The following is a 20,480-nucleotide window of genomic DNA, read 5'->3' as shown; positions in this document are numbered from 1 at the left end:
TTAAATTCATCCTCCCTTCACAGTGTAGTGTGAAAAAGCTTTGGCATGGTACCCGCTGGTGTGGGTATCAGTATTTTTTCAGGACACAAGAGTTAAAATTCAAATTAAAGCAAGAAGCAAAGCATGAAGCATGCATTCATAAACACACACACACAAAATTAATTCGTCATATGCATGTAAATCATTTTCTTTCATCCACACCCTATCTCTCCTTCTCAGTAACACACACACACACACACATACACACACACACACACACACACACACACACCACGCACACACACACAGAGGCGGCGGCATCCTAAGCCAGAGGCACTGGCCAGAAAAGGGATTACGACATCGCTTACTTTGGAGGACCACGGCTGCAAGCAGTTGGCATAGCAACGGACCAGGAAAGCCATTTCCACAGGAGGGGAGGGTGGCAGCGAGGGGAAGTTTCCCCTCGTTCACCAAGAGATGAAGAAAAAAAATAAATAAGTAAAAAGAGGAGGGCAAGGGCTGACGCCGATGTCTTTGCTGCAAGAGGAAGAATTGTCCAGAAAAATCCTCAGTGTTGATTTGGCAGGAACAGGCAAGAAGATCGGCTGGAATGACTGTCAGACGTCGACTTTGAGTCAAGGCAGATCCATCTATATGTCAAGCTTTCTCTATTCTACTAAAGCAACTGCAACAGAGAAGCTTAAAACACTCCTAATACACCTTGAGTGCTGGAAATCTGCAGGGCATTCAAAACTAATCCCAGAGGTTGCGTGGTCAAAGATAAAGCCATCCAACTTAACATCCAAATTCAGTAGATTTTTCTCTTGAAAGTTAAATGTAGAAAGTCATTTTTGTCTTCTTCTAGATCCACTTTCCTTCTTTAAAAGATGCAGAGCTTCCTCTCCTCAATAGACGAGCCAGTGCTGGATGAAAAGAGGGGCTTGTCTGTGCATCTGCAGCCCCCTGGGAAGAAGCCTATTGCCTGGCTTAAAGTCATCCAAACAGTCCCCCTCTCACCTCCCAAAAGCCTGGATCCTCCGCCTGCAGCTTTTCTCTCTTCCTCATTCACTGTCTACGTCTGTCAAACTCCTTTCTCTGCCTCTTTGTAACTCTTTATCTCTCTACAGAGCTCCGGCAGTGCAGCTCCATGGCAGTAGGGCCAGTGATCCCCGCTCCCTTACCCCAAGCTTCAAGCTCTCTTCCTCCCTGGTTAGCGCTCGCACCTCACACCGGCATTCCTCCTCCCCCTCCCACCCTCGGAGAGATGCTACCGTGGATAGGGTGCCGTGCTGTGGAGAGCCAGCCGCTAATGGGAAGCGGAGGAGAGAGTGAGAGTGAGAGAGGAGGGAGAAGGGAGGAGAATCCAGCTGAAAAAGAATGACATCACCTGTGCAGCGCGAGAGAGAGAGAGAGAGAGAGAGGGAGAGAGGGGATGGGAGGTGGTGTGGATGAAGCGAGAGCAAGTAGGGGGAAACTGCATTAGATGGATTGGCTGCTGAGCAGATGTGGATGGGAGAGAGACAGAGATAGAGAGGAAAGAGAGGGAGCATCTTTATTGATCGGCTGGTAACATAAAGCTGAGTATATTGAGGGCAAGCCCCTCCCCTTTGTGAGCATAAATTACACAAAAAAAAGGCAGGGGGGGTATAAATCACAGAGCCCCTATCAGATACAAAGACAGACGCCGGCAGTATTTTGGCGAATGTGACCACGCGACACAATAGCACAAGCCGATAATGGGTTTTCCCCCTGAAAAAGCCCCCCGTCTGGAGGATTTGCGGTGCAGCAGACAGGATTTGATGTATAAGGAAGGCACATTACAATCCCAGATAAATCACTCCAATACAGAGCGTCGCTGAGTAAAATACAGAGGTAATAAAAGCTTTAGGCTGAGACGTCTGTAGCTGTAAACTATTAGGAACAGATCTGGTTTGACAGCAACTACAAATAATTACTGATCGCGGTTTATCCCACTTAAAGCATCAAGTACGGGATACCACCAAAGTTAAACTTAAAAAAGAGACGTATTTCAAAATGTTGTTTTTTTTACCCTTTGAGCTTGAAATCTCCCAAACCAGTAAGCATTGAGCAGGTAATATGAAAGCCAGTGAAAACTAAACTAAATCTGGTTAAAAAGGGAACGTTTTAAACGTCTCAAAGCTTTTTAAGGGACTACATTTCAATGTAAAGCAGATCCAGACTACAAGCTAAACGTTTTACGTATATTTAATGGGATTCACAACCCCTTTAATGAGGGCAAAGGAAGCAGAAACTCTGCAGGAACAAAAAGTAAAACTGTGACTTAAAATAATGATTTTTATTGTCCTTTTATAGCCCATTTAAGTGCATTAACTTAAAAATACTGTAAAGTACAATTTACTCTCAAAAGGTAGTTACAAAGTACTTTATGGGTCCCTTTAAAAGCATCCGTCATAAAAACTTCTGTATAAAATTTAATCATTAACTGGTTTAATGCAGCAACTGCACGTTCTGCTTTGCTTACTTAAGAGGTGAAAGAGTTTAAGTTGCACACGCGTGAACGGAAAAAAAATAGGTCTTTAGCGAAGATTAAAATAATTAAAATAATGAAATAATTGTATTTTTGGTTTCCTCTTTCTTCCTCTGCTCCTGCTCTCGTCTGTTTGTGGCATTGAAGAAAAAGATGAGAGAGAGGGGAGGGGAGGAACTGAAAGCAGAGACAATAGAAGCTGTCTGCTTGTTTGGACGGCTGATTCTCCTCCAGCAGAGGAGAGATGCGAGCTCTTATTACCAGACGCTTCTGAGAGGGGAGGATGTTTCTCACCCTCTCCCGTTCTCTCTCCCTGACCTCCCCCCTCAGCCTCCCCTTCCTCCTTTCTGCCCCCCCCCCCTTTTTTTTGCAATCTCTGCCTGCATAATTTTTGCCTCAAATTAGCTACTTCCTTTATTCCTTTCTCAGTATCTGTACCGGCATCAATCATTGTCTCTTTCAGCCCCACTCCTCTTTGAGGATCTCCTCTCGTTTTTTATCAGCCGTCCATCTATCCGTCTCTCTTTCTGTGCTCCCATTTTCACTGTTTCTATCCGCTTGCTGCTATGAACCAGGATCTCTACCCTCAATTCTCTCCCCTCTTTCGTGTGAATGTGTGTGTGTGTGTGTGTATGTGAAATGATACGCACCTACCAACTAAGAATGACATCATCTTTTTACTCCGCAGCCAATCAGATGCAAGCACATGGAGCCCTGCCTTCAGAGGAGTGTTATGTACACAAGAGAGACGGGGAGAGGGGGAGAGACGGAAATAGATACGCTATGTAGACAGATGGATAGATATAGATGGATATATAGAAGGAGAGATTAAAAAAAAGGGGATGAAATTAGGTATGTATGTCTCATAAGACCGTGGCTGAGACTGTGTGTGTAGTGTGTGCTAACTGCAGTCTTTTCTCTTTCGCATACTAGTGTGCGCAGCACTACATCATTCCCCTGCCCTGCTGTCAAAGCCCCAGCCCTAATAAACACGCACACTCAGACACACACACACGAATGCAAACAAGTTTGGAGCATTTTCTGTTAAGCCCCTGCAGGTCTGCAGGAAAAAGCTGCACAGAAGTCCAACACTGGACATTTGACTGGTCTGAACACCAAACTAATTGTTGTATCAAATATTAAGAGAGTACAGTGATTTATAAATGACCATTAATTAAGTTACAAAGCCAAACTTTATTCATACAAGCAATGTTTTGCTCTTCTTGATCAATGATTGATGAAACACATTAATCATTCAGACCATCCTGTTTTAAAGAGTCTCTTTAATCTCTGTTGCACACTGATGAGTTTCTATATTTCACATGGTTGCAATATTTTCTTGTTTTTGGGGAGGCTACAAAGGGATCACGAGGACATCACTACACGACCTAACACTGACCAAAGGTGCAGCTAAATTCAACTAGAAATTCTGCCTTGCAGTTTTATGCCTCCACACGCTGGGACATTTTTTTGCAGAATATTATGATGTCACAGTAAAGTTACCTTTAACTTTTTGGATACAAACTGTCATAACTAAATCATTTTATCCTATTAGACATCTGTGTAAAATTTTGTCAGAATTATCATATTAACTGTTGAGAAATGGCCAAAAAATTTACCTTGACCTTTGACTTTCCAACACCGAATTTTAATCAGTACAAGTGGATGATTTTTGTGCCAAATTTGAAGAAATTCCCTCAAGGTGTTCTTGAGATACTGCATTCACAAGAATGGGACGTACGTATGGACAGACAAAAAGAAAAACATAATGCCTCCAGCCACTGCTGTTGCCGTCAGGGAGGCATAAGTCCAAGTGTTTCATGACTCCTGCCAACTGGTTGAAGATGTGGCTTACTGGTAGACAATAACTCTGATAGAATACATTACCTCAGACAAAGAGCCAGAATGTGAAATGATGAAATTCAAATATAGAAGAGATGAAAAGATACAAAAGAAAAGAAAGGATGGCGTCACTGTGACACTAATAAATACCAGATAAAGAAAATCTCTTTACCATCAGCAGTTTAGAAGCATTTATCTAAATGAATTTCCAGTGAGAGAAGGATGGAAGGGAATTACAGTCAAACTGTCACAAGAGATAGTAAGTATTAAACTCATTATGAACCGATTTCTGTGCAGTAAGCTGCAGCGGGACACCCTGACGTGGTTTCAAAACATTCAGTACAGAGGAGACGAGCGTCTGCAACAGCCCTGATTTTCGGATCAAACTGAAACTCGCTCATCTGCATAACGTGCCTCAGACGGCCGTTTACTGTAAAACTCAGATGTGGGATCTGTCTGCGAAACTCAGAGCGGGACACACGTCACACAGGAAACACTTCCTGGCAAAGCCTGTCTGCGGCTGGGGCAGTTTGTGGGCATGCGCCGGGTTAGGTCAGGTGATTACGGACAAGAAGACGCAGAGAAGAGTTGAGAGACTCGAATGATGACTTGGGAGAAAAGTCAGAAAATGAAAAGAAAGAGACAGAATGAGTGAGAGAGAGAGAAATGAAGAGATGTGTGTGTAGAACTTTTTTTTTGGAAAACATGACAAACTCAACAGGAAATGTGACTGGTCCAATGGCAAGCTGTCAGACAGACATACTCACACACGTCAGGCTAGACTAGACAGTGTAAGTATGTGTGTGTGTGTTGTACTGCTCAGTGAGGCGTGACATGGCTCAGTGATTTCTGAGGGGGTCCTGTCTCTCTTTTGTCACTCGGCCTGGTGCTGCTGGGACAACTACCCCCCTGGGACAACACACATGCATTAATCTGTACACCCTCACATGCTTGCACAAAGTGGACAACAACACTGTGTGTGTGTGTGGCTACTGCTCAAAGCTAATCAGTTCTGCCAGGCTAATTAAAAAGAGTCAGCTGACTGAAGCCCCTGTAGCTACACACACACATGAACACGGAGAGAGAGAAGTGCTGAGTCTGTCGTGTGGCCGTACACTGATTTCCATGGACAGTCCAGAGTCAAAGAGACACTGTGCCTCTTCTTTAACACAACTAATGAGAGGGGAGATATAATCCAGTGCTGCTTTGGCGCATCACTCATCTTTTAATATCATCAACGTGAGACTTGATTATGGCATCGGACAGCATGTTGGGACTGGAAATTTGCTGGTTTGAATCTCTGGTTTCAAGTGTTGTGTGAATGTAGGAAATTGTCAAGGTGACACATCTAGCAATTATTTTCATTATTGATTGCTCTTACAGTGTAATATCCAATGTTTTACAGACAAGATGAAGAAAAACAGCAAAACCTCTCATTTGAGAAGCTGGTAGCAGTGGAGATTTTGCCCAATTTGCTCAGACAATGACTTGAAACGAATGAAAATCGTTGCAGATGTTCCAAACATTGGCTAATTGCTTCAGTTCTACAATTCAGACAGTGCATTATTTTTGAAGCGAGTAAAAAAAAAAAAGCACCTTAATCGTATCCATCTGTGTGTAGAAGCAGTTGAATTTCATTCGCAATGAACACAAACAAATGATAGCTGAACTGGCAAGCAGTAAATACCTACCACAGCATTTCAGGGCGCATGCAAAGCGAGTTACATTAACTGCTTTGGAAGCATCTTCGTCTTTTTGTAAAATAAACAATATTGTCTATTTATTTCCACATGGAGCTGAATAAACTAAAGACGTTTATGTGGACTTTCATTCCTTCTTTGCCTTTCCGTCGTTGAAGACGAGTGAGAAAGATCATTTTAAAAAATCTTACCAAAAATGTTGAAAAACTACACGACTCCCTGCCTTCATTATAATGTCACCTCACTGCAGGGAGTAGACACGAAAGTCTCTGTGCTGCGTTTAATGCCTTATATAATCTGATGGTTTCCTGTGTACAGTGGACGAGCGCACAAAGAGCAGCAAGTCCTGCTCACACAAAAACATACAGCGACGCAAGTTCAGACGCAACTATGTGAACGTGCTGACTGCAGCCCTCTGATCGTTTGTGTTTGTGCGCGTACACGCTCGCTGTGTGTGTTTGTGTGTGTCCGTCTGAAGGACAAGACAGGAATTCCTGCCATTTAAATCAGCCCTTCCCTTTCCGACTGGTCCCCACAGAGAGAGACGGACTCAAGAGCAGAAGAGCTGGAGATGCGAAAAGAAATAAAACTGGCAGCAAAGAAATCAGACAAAAAACTGCCAAGGGTGAAAAATATATTGCAATCATACTCTTCATCAATCATCCATGTTTCTGACCTTCAACCACAGTGAAGCTACCATGTATAAACAAACCAATGACCACTTATTCATTGACTTCCTGCCTGCAGGTCGTCATACAGAGTAAGAAATAACAGAGGCCCAGGACCAGTGTAAGTGAAGGAGAAGATAGTGAGTGAGTGAGAGACAAGCGCACAAAAGATAAAAAAGAAGTTGAGTGAGTGGATTTAGATTTCACTGAAGGAAAGTGGGGGGCGGGGTGAGGAGAAGGGAGAGGGTCTGTCAGCAGGATATCACGAGGTGAAGGGGAGGTAAGGCAGGAAGAGTGGAGGCCTTGTTTTCTTCTGGATATAGGTTGTGTTTTCTTATGGAGCACAACGCCCAATGAGTAGCACTGTTAGGATATTTTGTTTCTGATCTTTTGATTGTGCAAAAACATGAAATGCAGACATCTTTCAGCTCACGCCAGCTCTCCAGGAACTTTTCAAAATTAGGGAAAGGATCTGGATTGGATTTTATAGCCTTTGGGTCTTCTGTCGTCTTCAGCTCATAAAGAGTGATTTCAATTTAAGAGAAACAACAGACAAAAGAGCAGGAAAAATAGACCAAAGTGCATTAATATCAGTGCAAAATACAGTGTCTGTATGTGTGCATCTTTCACTGAAAAACATAAAATATTAGTAGGCAGAGGATGAAAAACAAGGTTAGAGGGAAGGGAAATAGCAGGGAGGGTGGAGGAGAGAGGGTGGAGGAGGAGAGGAGCAGCAAAGAGGAATATAGAGAGGTAGTTCAACATCATCTTAGTGCTGCTGATGTAATCCCTAAAATTAGCAGCAATAACAGCCGCAGATAGTGCCCCACTGGTACACTGTGCTGCCCAGCGTACTCTACTCTTCACACACTCATGCACGTCAGGACTGAAAGAAACGTTGTGCATATTCTCCATTATTCTTAGAATGGACACGAGACAAGAAAGATGTCAGTGCGTGTTAAAATATATCACCTGTTTTTAGGATAATTTACAGGCATGTGAAAGTGTTTGACTATGTGCTGTGGCATGGACGATGAATGTGCCGGAGCCCTGCTGGGCGACTGAGGTCTGTGGTTTCGTTGGTTGTTTGAAGGCATCAGTCCAACACTGAGCTGAGTATTTTGAGCCTGAGTCACAATTTGAGGAAGTAAACAAGTCATTGATTGGCGCATGATCGTTGTACTAGACCCCGCCAGCTGTTTGCCTGAAAAATATTTTGGTCTTTTTGGGTTGTTTTTGCCAGTTGCCAGTTATCTGATCGAGCTTTTTTCGTGTTTTTTGTTTGTCCTCCACCGCAGTAGACAGACGTAGACGGTGTGTGACGTAGCAACTTTGAATCCATTTTTTTCCAGGTACCATGAAAAATGAATAATAATTTATAAGAAAAGAAAATTAACCCTCAAAAAGGTTGCAGCTGTGGAGCACTTATCCATTTGTCTACCTCACTGACAGTCAGAAGTGAAAATATTGTCACGTGCTACTTGCAGGTACAATTAACCCTACTTAGATCCACCACCCCCTTCCTCATCCTCCGACCTCCCTCCCTCACCTCTTGTCTTAACCCTCTCTTGACCCTGCCTCTCTCATCCCATCCTTCCCACCTCCTATTAAATCCCCATCTGACCTTCCCACAACCTTCACCTTCCTGCCCCACCCCTCCATCCCCCGTGCCTACTCAACCCCTACTGCTGCACACCCACTCATTTTTTTCATTACCTGTCAACCCCCATTATCTTCCAGACTTCATTTCACCTTCCCTTTCTCCTCCTTCAACCCCTCATCTCCATCTCAGCCACTCTCGGTCCCTTCACAGCTCCTCATACCTAGAGTATATATCCATCTTTTCATTATCCTTGATTCCTTATCTCGCCTTCAAAGACATATGTAATTTACTTCCACTTCCAGAATGGTTCCATCTTATTTTTTCATCCTCACTCAATTTTATTGTAACTTTGCTTCCCGTTCTCTCATCTTCTATTTCTCTCACTTCCTCCTTCATTCTGCCCTTCTCACTCCCATCCTCTTTCCACTCCTCTTTGATTTTTTTTAAAAGGTTATGCTCGTGCCTTCTCTGCCTCACTAGACATCGAAGAGTGAAAGGAAAAACAGGAAAAGGGGAGCGGACGTTTGACAAAGGTCGAAACTCTAGACTCGCTTTTCTTTCTGCAGCTGCTGAGTCACCTGAATGTCGAGTTTTTTTTGTGGTTAGTCCTTTAAGATTGCTTATAAGGGTTTTAATGTTTTGCTAGTTAACAGAAAGCAGAATAAGAGGATAATGAGTGAAGTTTCCATCAAATTTGAACAGAGTAGTTTTAGTTTTATGTCTCATCAATGAAGAAGAAGCTTGAGTGGTGTTTAAGTCTCATGCTTCACGTATATAATGATTTATCGGCTAAGTCGTTTTAATTTTCATTGCTTCATTTTGCTTTTATCAAAACACTGACGCCATCAACACTGATTTCCATACGTTGGATGGGAAAACAATAATAAAGCTGCTAATTCATATCAATCTCTGGCTTTGTAGGTCATGACACCACATCATCTGGCTATTTGTTCTAATCACTCTAAGTTTCTGTTCGAAACCATGTTTCTTGTGAAAGTAGCTCCGTCATTACTGTCAACTGCCGTCCACTCCTGTTGCAGGAATTTCCTGATTACAACAGGTCAACGAGTCAATCAGCTGATTACTTTTAACACTTAAAACATTCACCCAACTTACTTGACATGTTTTGCATTTGATATCTAGGTCAATTATCCAATAAAATAATAATCTTTCCATACCAAGCTTTCATGACAAAGGCTTCCTCACAGCTGCACCATTTTCTACAATCTTTTGTTCTCACGGCCCTTCTTAAAATTCTCCTCCTCCCCCCTTCTTCCTGGCTCCCCGTCCCTCCCTGGGGCCCTGCTTGGTCCTGCAGTGGCAGAGCTGGCTCGAGACCCTTGGGGGTTTTAGCTGGCCCCACCTGCATTCTGATAGAATGAGACCAGATGAGCTCAGGGAAGGACTGGATGTATTAAAGCAGCGAGGGGCTTTAAAACACAAGCAGCCCTGAGTGTTTAAGCTCTGCAGAAGTGCAGGGTAGGTGATGAACAGCCAGACAGACGTACGTGAACCTCCGTACTGCATGTATCTGTATTTAAAACACACAGCTGAAAAGCACTAAAATAAAAGTACTAAAAGTCCAGACACACCCAAACACTGAGAACACGCACAGCACATGTGCAGTTTTACAGACACGCAGCTTTTCAAAAGCGTGCACGCACACACACTAATAACAATGAAAATGAAGCCAGGATTATTACGGGAATGTTAACAGCTTCATCGTTACATGATGCCAAGCAAAACTCAATAAAACTGACCAACACCAGTGAGCTCATTCCAACACAATCAACACAGGAAATTGACTTTTTCTCAACAAACCAGTACAGTGGCTTGTGCTCCACAGACTTCTCCAACATGTTCACTGTTTTACCACATTTTTTAACATACAGAGGATGAGAAGAACAAATTGTATCTGCAAAAGGGAGCAGTAGGGAGGAAACTTAGTCAAATTATCCAGAATTATCTGATGAAAAAAAGCAAAGTGCATCTTTCCATCACCCCATCTGAACGACCTTGAAACCCTCAGAGAGGTTGGAAGATGATGGCAGAGTCATTTTTTGCATGACTCCATTACACCAGGTTGACACAGTTATGACAAAGCAGTCGCATGAGTCACACGGATGACTTGCCGACTGGATGATGAACGCAACCTGAGATTTAACCTGATTGTAAGTGGTGACGCTAAGAGTAACTTGAGTAATGACACTGCATGACGAGCTCACGGTCATCAAATTGAGCTAATATGATACCACCGAGGACAGCGACATGACGGTACAGTCGTTGCTAATGGCTCACTGAAAATAAACGGGTGTCATATAAATGTGGAGTCAGTGTATAATCTCTATTTTGGCTTTGAAGTGTTCAAAATGCTTTACACAGCACACAAGACCAAGTATGCTTTTATATCTGGTTTCAAGAATGCTTTTCAAGCAAAAGTAGCAAAATTCTTGAGAGGGTTCATTTAGACCTGGGAGTCAGTATTTGACGAAACAGCCTCATTTGTAAAGGCCATTCAGGAGCTTTCAATTGACTGGATGTTCCTCAGCAGATGAATGATACCTCCTCCACACAGGTCCATGCTAAATAAATTGCCCGTAAGCATTTATTGTCCTGAGGACTTCAGAAAAGATTCCAGCTTGCTTTCGCGGTTCTCCAGCAGTGTCGTTGTTACAATACTTATTACCAATTATGTGTGACTGGTTTTTCGAAAATAGTACAAACCTACCACTGTAGCCGCTATTATGCAGGGTTACATAACTGTGTGTGCATGCATCTGTTTCCTTTGATGAGATACTGCAGAGGTTCCCAAAGTGTTATAAAAGAGGGGCGCGGCGAGGCTTAACAAATGAGGCAAAAGTTTCACAGCTCAAGTCAAGTCCGTTTAATTTATATAACACCGGATCACAACAAAAGTTATCTCAAAACACTTTTCAATTAGAGCAGGTCTAGACCAAACTCTTTAATTTACAGAGACCCAGCATTCCTCCATGAGCAAGCACTTGGCGACAGTGGTGAGAAAACACTGCCTCAAATGTTGTAAATATGGGGGTTCTGGCTTCTGGTGCGACCGCCCACAGCACCAACTTATGGTTAGAGAAGTCAACTATTAAACTAGTGTGTAAAACCCCAGCAGTGCACAGCATCCCTCTTCTGAACAATCCTATTTTTAGGGCATGGTGGGAACAGAGGGAATGAATATAAATAGATACGTAACCATCGATGGTTGAGGCCAAACTGTCTGTGGGGCACTTAAGGAACAAGTTTGGTGTGAAGATGTGATTTGTTGTTTCCTGCGTGCAGAGATTTCCAAAAGTGATTAAACACGTCAAATAAAGCAGGCCCTTTCTGCACTGAAGAGAGTGTATACTTTTAGAAATCTTGCCTCACCAACCTCACCAACCTCCTGCTCTGCCTGAAGTTATTTCATCAGACGTTCATTGGTGGTTGTTGCTTAATGTTATTGATGCAGGCTTTACTCATGTACGACCCCAGTTGGCCAGAGAGGAGGAAACAAATGTAGTTTGTAGGGGGGAGGAAGCAAGAGGCAGACGTCAGACGTTTTGCCTTGTAACAGGAAGATAGCTAACCACAGACGTTGCAGAAGATGTGGTGTTTTCCGGTGTGTACCGACGCTAGATTGCTTCAAAACAGCAGAGAGGATGCCGCTTCACGCTCTGAAATATTTCCACACGGCAAATCTAGCAACTGAGGGCTGCACGCAGTGTGTAAGCATCTGTGTGTCCTTATTCAACTGGGGCACAAAATGTTGAATACCAGTGTGTTGAACTCTGGATTACCCAGACAGCATGAACATCACTCTTTGCTGGTTTTTATTCTAGTGTTGTGTACCCCGAACTATCCTGTGCAGATGGCTGAACCCGCCTCATGTTAAATTAATGATCCTGGGGGTGCCGTGGAGTAGCATGGCTGTAAAAGCCCCTTACAGCAGGTTTCCCCCTAAGAGGTGATGGGTTCATCTATGTATGTGGGGTTGTCCAGTGAGACAAAGGGAGTAACCCAGTGAGGCATCTGATGTCTTAATGAAGTGACTTTCTCTGTGTGCATGTGTGTGCTGTTCTGTGCAGCACGTGTGTGTGTGTGTGGTAGGTATGAATCTCAGTCATTAGTGAATCCCAGAGGTCTGTTATGGTAGTGAGAGAATGCACAGGATCTTCAGTCCTCGCTGGAAGAGGAATCAGGTTTCTGGATCAATAAGAATCAATCACAACCAGGGTCATCGGAGCGAATAAAAGCAGTTAAATAAAATAATAAATATAAATCTTGAACTAATCAGCAGTTCGTCTTTCTAAGCCTTTGAAAAATAAAGAGGAAAAACATCCAATGGGTCTACTCATTACTGTGATTTGTAAGTAGAGGCTTTATTGTTCTTTAATCTCTGCTGAAAATACAAGAGATGCCACATTTTCTTCCTATTTTTGCATCGGTTTTTTTTTGGACTCCTCTCAATTCATAGCTTCAGGAACTTAATTCACTCCAGGGCGAGCCATTAATAGGGGGAGAGAGACGCCAGACACGAGCCTACACCAGTGATAATGGATTACTGATGTCATTATGGTTTAATAAGGCCTCTAAACAACATCCTCTGATCCAATGCCAGAAAAACAGTTCTCTTTGAGCGTCTGTGTGTGTGTGAGAGAGAGAACAATGTACATTTATAACTTGTCTAACATCCAGTCATTACCATTATATCATCACAAATGGGCAATCCCCTGAGATACACTGGAAAAAGTAAAGCAAAGCAACAGTGACTGTGCGATGGAGGGTTCTTTATGACTTTTTAAATGCATTTTGCTGCTGTAATCAGATATTTGCCATGTTAGTTTATTAATTAGGTAGAGAGGGAATGTCTAAATTACTCAATCAATTAGGTCTTAAAGCATAAGAAAAACAAATCTTCGTCCCCACATCAGCAGCCAAGCATTTGAACTTGACTTTCTGTCTACGTCTCTATGTCAGACGTCCCAGCCTGGAACGTCTGACATAGTCCCAGCCTGCTAACATTCAGAAATATATTCAAAGGATGATCATCGACCAGATGTTGCCATTTAACAGCAACACGTTTTCAGTGCTGAATGTACTCAGTTTGGGAACATTTTGATCTCTCTTCACACGAAAGGTCTGGCACACAGCAGGATGAGAAACTGGGAGTATTTGTCACAATACTTTTGTTTATTTTTTTGTCTACATTCTTTTTCTTTAAATTTGAATTAACTTAAAGGAACAGTGAACCCAAAAATGAAAATTCAGGCATAATCTAATGGAAAGTTGGGGGAAGTTTTGTAGTCCGCAAAACATTTCTGGAGCTGAACAGCTTTGCAGCATTTTCCTAAACAGCTGAAGTGGATGGGAACTTGTTCTAAAACGTAAGAAACAACCGAAAAAAACAAACATAAAATGGCTCCATACAGCTCGGTGTAATCCGAGACTCCAGAAGCACCCAGAGCCCAAATTTTATTTAAAAAAGACGTTATTTACACCCTCGATGCATAGTTGAGCTTGCGCACCACCGCTTTGAACTTAGCAGCTATACAGTGATGATGTCGGCTATAAAAAGGTTGTGAATGAGGCATCGTTCATCAATGTGGGATCTCAAGGCTTCGGGAGACTCGGTTTTCAACGTGCGAGATGTATTGAGCCGTTTTATGTGGGGTTTTTTCCCCCGTTTCGAAAACAAGTCCCGAGACACTTCAGTTGTTTTAGGAGAATTCTGTAGCTCTGTTTTGACGTGAAGCTCCAGAAATATTTCGTCAGCTACGAAACTTCAGACTTTCCGTTGGTGCCGGTGTGAGAAATAAACTGTTTCCACTATGTGTCACCAAACCACCAGGAGTACACTAGATGATCAGAGGGATAATGGTTCTGGTGTTGCACAAATCATAAAATCAAACAAAGAAATCACAGACAAGTCTGAGTCACAGCCACAAGTCCAGTTGCCTCCGTATAGCACTGAGATATACCACGACCTGGATGACTGAGAATCTTCACAACAAACACGAAGCTTGGGGAGAAATCTTCTCAAGTCTGTCTCCGTCCCGTCATGTTTAAATGTCAGAACAAAAACACCTCGTCCTCCATGTGTTAAACAGTCAGTTGTCGTTCCCAGCATGCATCTGTTTATTTCAGTTAGCCCCCTTCCTATCTGCCACCCACAGTGTCACATATGCGTGTGTGGCAGCCCCAAAATTACTCGCTTTTCCCAACACAGCCTGTTTCTAAACAACAGGTGCCTGCACCAGGAGTCACACACACACACACACACACACACACACACACACACACACACACACACACACACACACACACACACACACACACACACACACACACACACACACACACACACACACACACACACACACACACACACACACACACACACAGTCATCAACAGACACACAAAACTCTGATGGATGTGAAAGAATGGAGCAGAAATAGATTTAAATGTAGAGAAAGATTTGTTTTGTATTCTGTCCTACCTGGTTGTTGACATAATCCTGGAGACATCAGTGGAAACATGAAATAAGAGAGACAGAAACGGGATATAGTCATACAGGGACAGTATGCAAACTTCAGTGAGTGGGGAGAGTAAAATGGGTACAGGCTGGCATATCATGTTCTTCTAATCTATATTCTCATTTAATAAAAGAAAAGTGAGCATGTCAAGGGCCCCATTCAGTCACTTAACAATGACCAGAGTATAAACATGTCGCCGCACTGTGAGTTCTTGTAAGAGAGATGCTTTCTTTCTGTCTCTACGTCATCCTTCCCTCCAATCTTGCTCAAATTTAATGCACTATTGTCATTCTCTGCATTTCAAGGACACTGGCTCTGTTCCACAATGTTTTTGTCCTGCGCTAGCTAGCACATCAGAGCGGCTGCAAAGTAAACACAGCCACAAAAAGAAATGTGGTGGGATTCGGCAACACTGAAGGCTACAAAATGTAATTTATAAAAAGTGGAACAATCACCAAGAGACTGCACAGGCACATAGGGTGGGCAGAGGACACTTTAAGCTCTCCATTAAGCCCCTCTGTAACGCCCCAGGGAGCGTTGCATGAGCAGGGTTGCAGTGTGTGTATGTGTGTGTGTGTGTGTGTGTGTGTGTGTGTGTGTGAGAGAGAGAGCCAAGTGCTTAAGTTTGTGTGTGTGTGTGTGTGTGTGTGTGTGTGTGTGTGTGTGTGTGTGTGTGTGTGTGTCAAAGCGTGGCTTCTGGTGATTAGTCAAAAGTGTAACTGACACACTGCTGGCCCCAGTGATCCTATCAGAGGGAGGGAAACTCAGCCTCATTCAAAAGTTTCAGTACTTTGTTCAGAGATTGTGTCAGAAAACTCAGCAAGAATCCTTAAAAGGGCACCATGTCGTTTTGGTAGAAGAAATTAATATTAATAATATTAATGAGGTAATAATAAAAACTCAGAAATATTCATTTTTTAAATAACTGAATCAACAAGCTGTTCTCAGAGGAAAATAAGGTCCCCAGAACAAGGTGGCAGGGTCCGCCAAATATAAACAAAGTAAAACAGTATGAACTTGTGTTGTCTGTTAAGGTCAGTTTATTCAGTCATAAAAACAAAAGAGAGTTTGTTTATTTAGGTATAAAAAAATAAAATAGAGTGCACCTTTAAGAGAGACCTAGTTTGTTTCTCCCTAAAATTTCCTCTTTTGTATCAAAAATGGAGGTGACATAATAATGTTTAGGTGTTTATCTTATCTGTGAGCACTCAAAGACATTTATAAGGCAACACATATTAACCGTTTAATGGCTTTTTACACAGGTTTTTGTTTCTTTTTAATCTTCTTGATCATATGTCTAACACAATACTTTGATGACTGAGCGGATCTTTGCACATGTAGACTGTGCACTTGAATAAGTATTACACAAGTAGAATACTTTTTCTAACTTGTGTCATCTGCATCTGCTGAGACAGAAAGTACTGATAAGTCAGGATGACAGCAGGTTTCAGCTACTAATACTTTAGAAGAAGAATCTGTTTTAGTAACCTCTGAAAACAGCCTATTCTGCTAAAACACACAGTATAAAACCTCCGTTAAGGGGCATAAAGTCTATGTGTGTTTGGGTAAGATCACACTTCAGGAGCTGCTTAAAAGTGAACAAGCAGTGCAAACAAGACATAGCATTAAAGAGATGGTGTTACTCCTACCGTGTTGTAGCTGGCGGGTTCTTGGCCGTCTGTGATGAGCTCCCGCTCTCCCCTGGGGTTGACCCTCCTGAAACGCCGTCTGGACCTCCGTTGTGATCCCTCTCTCTGCAGAAAGCCGTCGTCCCCCTCGCTGCCGTTATCCACCTGCAACACACAGTCGACACCCTCCTCAGAATAACAGCTTCTACGAGATCCACACACACAACCTTCAGGTGTGTGGGGACCGCTGGTGGACTGGTCCTCACTGTTTGAGACCTGCGGGCTCGGCTCAGAGCTGCTGCGCTTAAGCAGATCTGACTTTTGGAGCTTAGGAACGGTGTTTAGATTTGTAAATTCCACAGTCTGGCCTGTATAATCCAAGTTTTGGCTCTTGTGATCCTTGAATGTGTCGCCTTCCTTTGTCCTTGAATCTGCCTCATGTCCTGGAGCTTCTTCTGAGATCTGGCCCTGCTCTTCTGCTGGCTCCTGGTTGAACATCCAGTTCTTCCAGAGCGCAGAGAGCCGGTGCCAGCGGAGCACACTCATCCGGACCCGAGGTCGTGATCACAACAACACATAAAAGCAGGAAATACCACAGGACGGGAGAAAGAAACGAGCAGGCGAACACTTCTATACAAGAGTTGAATAGAAGTTTTGAATCCAAATTTTAAAAAAAGGTCCAAAATCCCGAGGGATCCCGTGACATAACATCCTTCAGGGCAAACATCCAGAACAAAAGGAAGAAAAGAACCAAATTAAATGAAACGAACAAACAGATTTGCTCTCCTTTTGTCTGAGATCTGGCGAGAGTCGTCCTCTTCAGAGGGCAGGAGAGTTCAAGATAGAGTTCAGCTGCTCAACACGTTGCATACTGAGAGACTTACTCACATGCTCGCTCGCTCTCTCTCTCACTGCCTGACACGCGCACAGAGCCCAGAGTTTCCTCCAGGAAACCGTAAATACACAAATATCCTCGCCAGGCAGAAAAAAAAAAAAACAGCACAGCACACAGATTCCGGCCATACAATTCATTCCCCGTAGGGTTTTTGTGCCGGTCTGTTGTTGAAGGAGGAATTTGTTTTTTTCTCTATTGCTTCATGTTAAGTAAGTCAATGGTTTTATTATGTCAGTAATGACATTATTTAACAAAAATTCCAAATACGTTTTACCCAACCGGGACAGGATACGCTTTGGATTGATTTTGTAAGACACTTGGTTTCATTTTTGTTTCAGTTTGTTTCTTCTGAGTTGTTTTCCTCCGTTCCTCTAATGTTTTATTGAATGTTAACGTGCTGAATAGAGCAAATTAAAAAACTTCTGCCAACTAGATATCCCAACTCCAACCATTCCCGTTATCTTCTCTTCAGTATTGTCTTCTTCCAAAACATGTCTGTTAAAAGAGTACTCCACCAATTAAACATTTCACTTTTATAACATATTCACATATTTTAACATTTTATTCATGTTTTCACCCGCGTCCATTTGTTGGTTGGTTTGTCAGCAGGATTTAACAAAAACTACTGAACGGATGTCCACAAAACATGTATGGACAATGGCTCCATCCATGTCCATCCATTTTTTTTTTATCATTTTTACTCAAGATTTTTTTTTTCGTTATTTCAAACTTCAGCTCACCTCATCACTTGAGGCAATCTGTCAGATTTCACACATGATCCTCTGGAGTCTACTCTCCAACATCTGTAGGCAAGCTTTGATGTTTAAAATAGGTGCAGTTTCCCTTTAATTAAAACTCTGTGATATGCATCTAATGTTCCTGTGTGTCTTGCAATGTATCTATCCATTCACCTATCATATTGGGCTTCACAACATGTTAATCTCACTATGATAGCCATCTGTCAGCTTAAATTCACATCCTCTGACTTGACCATCGTGTCATGCTTAAGGGTTTGTGGTCACCTGCTGCTTTCAGCAGCGAACATCATCCTCGCCTGTGACCAGAATATTGATCGGATGATTCACTGCCTTTTAAGAAGAGCTCTGCTATGTTTCTGTTTGCCTGTTCAGAGTATCACTGCCTGCTGTTCAGCCTTCCAGTTTTGTCAGTGTGTCCGTCTGAGAAGCCAAGACAGGAAAGAAATTAACAGGATCCATCTGCTGGTGTTTGCACATTTTTAAGCTGCATCTTCTTGACACTCTTCTTTTCCGTCTGTCCCTCTCTCTTTTACTTATCTTCTTTTAGCCTCTTACTCTTCATTTCTATTTTCTACTATGTGTAGTTTGTTTCAAAGTCGTCATTATATGCTACATTTACAAGTGTAAGCTATAAAAGATAAAATGACGAGGCAGGATGTTGGTGTGAAATCTGTCAAATATTTCCTCAGGATTTGGACTTGCCCTTTTGAACTTACAATGCGGTAATGTGCAGGAAGAGGGAGATTTTGTCACGGTGTATGTACTCCACAGACAGTGTTTTTGTATGTGACGATTATGTGTTTTTCCCCAGGTCAGTCATGTGTAGTCACAGTGGAGCCGCGGCGATTAGTCACTTAGTTATTTTGATCATCTATCATTGTTTAGGTAATTTCTCAAGCAACAGTGTCAAACATTTGCTGGTTCCAGCTTCTCAAATGTAAGAATCTGCTGTGTTTCTTTGTCATTTATGATAGAAACTCAAACATTCTCTTTATTTTCTGTTGGTTGGACAAAAGAAGCAATTTAAAGACATCACTTTGGGCATTTTACATAATCTTTTGACAAAATTGTGAGATGCAGGCCTACTTCACATACAGATTAGCCACAAATATGAGAAGATACGACCACTGTGTTTGTGCGAGATGACGATAGAAGACTATAAGCCAATGGGAGTCAAATCTGTGCTTCCTGCCTCCCTATATTCCCACATGTAACACATACAGAAACACCCATAATACCTAAAAACCATGAAAAGACCTGGCTCATATTCCTCAAAGGCAAACATCGCAGGGCTGTTTGATTGGAGACAATCTCGCACATCGAGCTTTAAAATAAAACACAAGAGGGATCCTAAGATTTTCTGCCACTGCTGAAATGGGATGCAAATAGTCGCTATGGGTCGGTATAGATAGAAGAACAGCGTTATGTGCGTGATATACAGAGTAACTGCTGCATTGTGGATTGTTTCGCTGTAATGGAGTCTGGAACAACTGCATGAGGGATAGTTTGGCTATAAAATAACAAATAACAGTTTACTATTGGTATAGATGTGTCCCTTCTTCTTAACATAAAAAATGTCATCTTGCCTCATTTTTTAACGAGTATCATGAGACATACAGCCTGAAGGTAACACACCCAAAATTCCTAGAGAGGTACCAAACTTTCATGTCCATCCTGTGGCCATATAACCATGTTTTTGTCTCACTGTGCATGTGCCTCTGTGGCTGCTTGAATGAATAAACCCCCCTTTCTATCCCGTGATCCGCCATTCAGAACTCCTCTCTTTATGGTTCTGACGGTCGCGGCAATAATGTGACCGTGTTTCCCGTTTCCTCGATTCCATTTAAATGTGTTTATGACTAACATCTACTCATCCCTCAGTTTACATTCCTCTCCTCTGTCTAACTGATGGTTTCCCTCCCGTTTCGTTTTTAAAGCCCTATTCATTCATTTCCTACTCTCTTCTTCCCACTACTTACTTCTCTGCATTCCCCTCCATTCCCACCACACACACACACACACACACACACACACACACACACACACACACACACACACACACACACACACACACACACACACACACACACACACACACACACACACACACACACACACACACACACACACACACACACACACACAAACAACCCCACCCTGTCAGTCTGTGAATGTCACTCCTGTCCATCCTGTGACCAGAGTCATGACAACAGCCACAAATTACACTCCCTCTACTATTCCCATGGCCCTAATTAGCTGATTGGCTGCAATGCAGTGTGACTCGACCACAGTCCCTCTGCTCTTGTGTGTTTATGCATTTATCTGGAAGCCTGTGCATGTGTGTAAGTGTGTGCACAGGCG

General features: G+C 42.6%; 1 protein-coding gene across 3 annotated transcripts in view; it reads right to left on the bottom strand.

The window, feature by feature from the left end:
* LOC141007396 (rap guanine nucleotide exchange factor 6-like) overlaps positions 1–20,480 on the bottom strand; it is a 163,275-nt gene that overhangs the window by 74,976 nt on the left and 67,819 nt on the right. For 2 of the 3 annotated variants that reach the window (XM_073479754.1, XM_073479756.1), the window contains exons 1-2: positions 16,488–17,109; positions 14,802–14,819 (exon numbers count right to left, since the gene is read on the bottom strand). In XM_073479754.1, coding sequence (XP_073335855.1) covers positions 14,802–14,819; positions 16,488–17,012 — 543 coding nt within the window. In that variant the 5' untranslated portion in view covers positions 17,013–17,109. Of the gene's footprint in view, positions 1–14,801; positions 14,820–16,487; positions 17,110–20,480 lie in introns of those variants that run through there. The other variant, XM_073479755.1, reaches the window with a different exon arrangement.

The sequence above is a fragment of the Pagrus major genome, chromosome 13 (assembly GCF_040436345.1).
Source record: "Pagrus major chromosome 13, Pma_NU_1.0".
Classification (NCBI taxonomy): Eukaryota; Metazoa; Chordata; class Actinopteri; order Spariformes; family Sparidae; genus Pagrus; species Pagrus major.
This window is presented reverse-complemented; position numbering and strand designations above follow the sequence as displayed.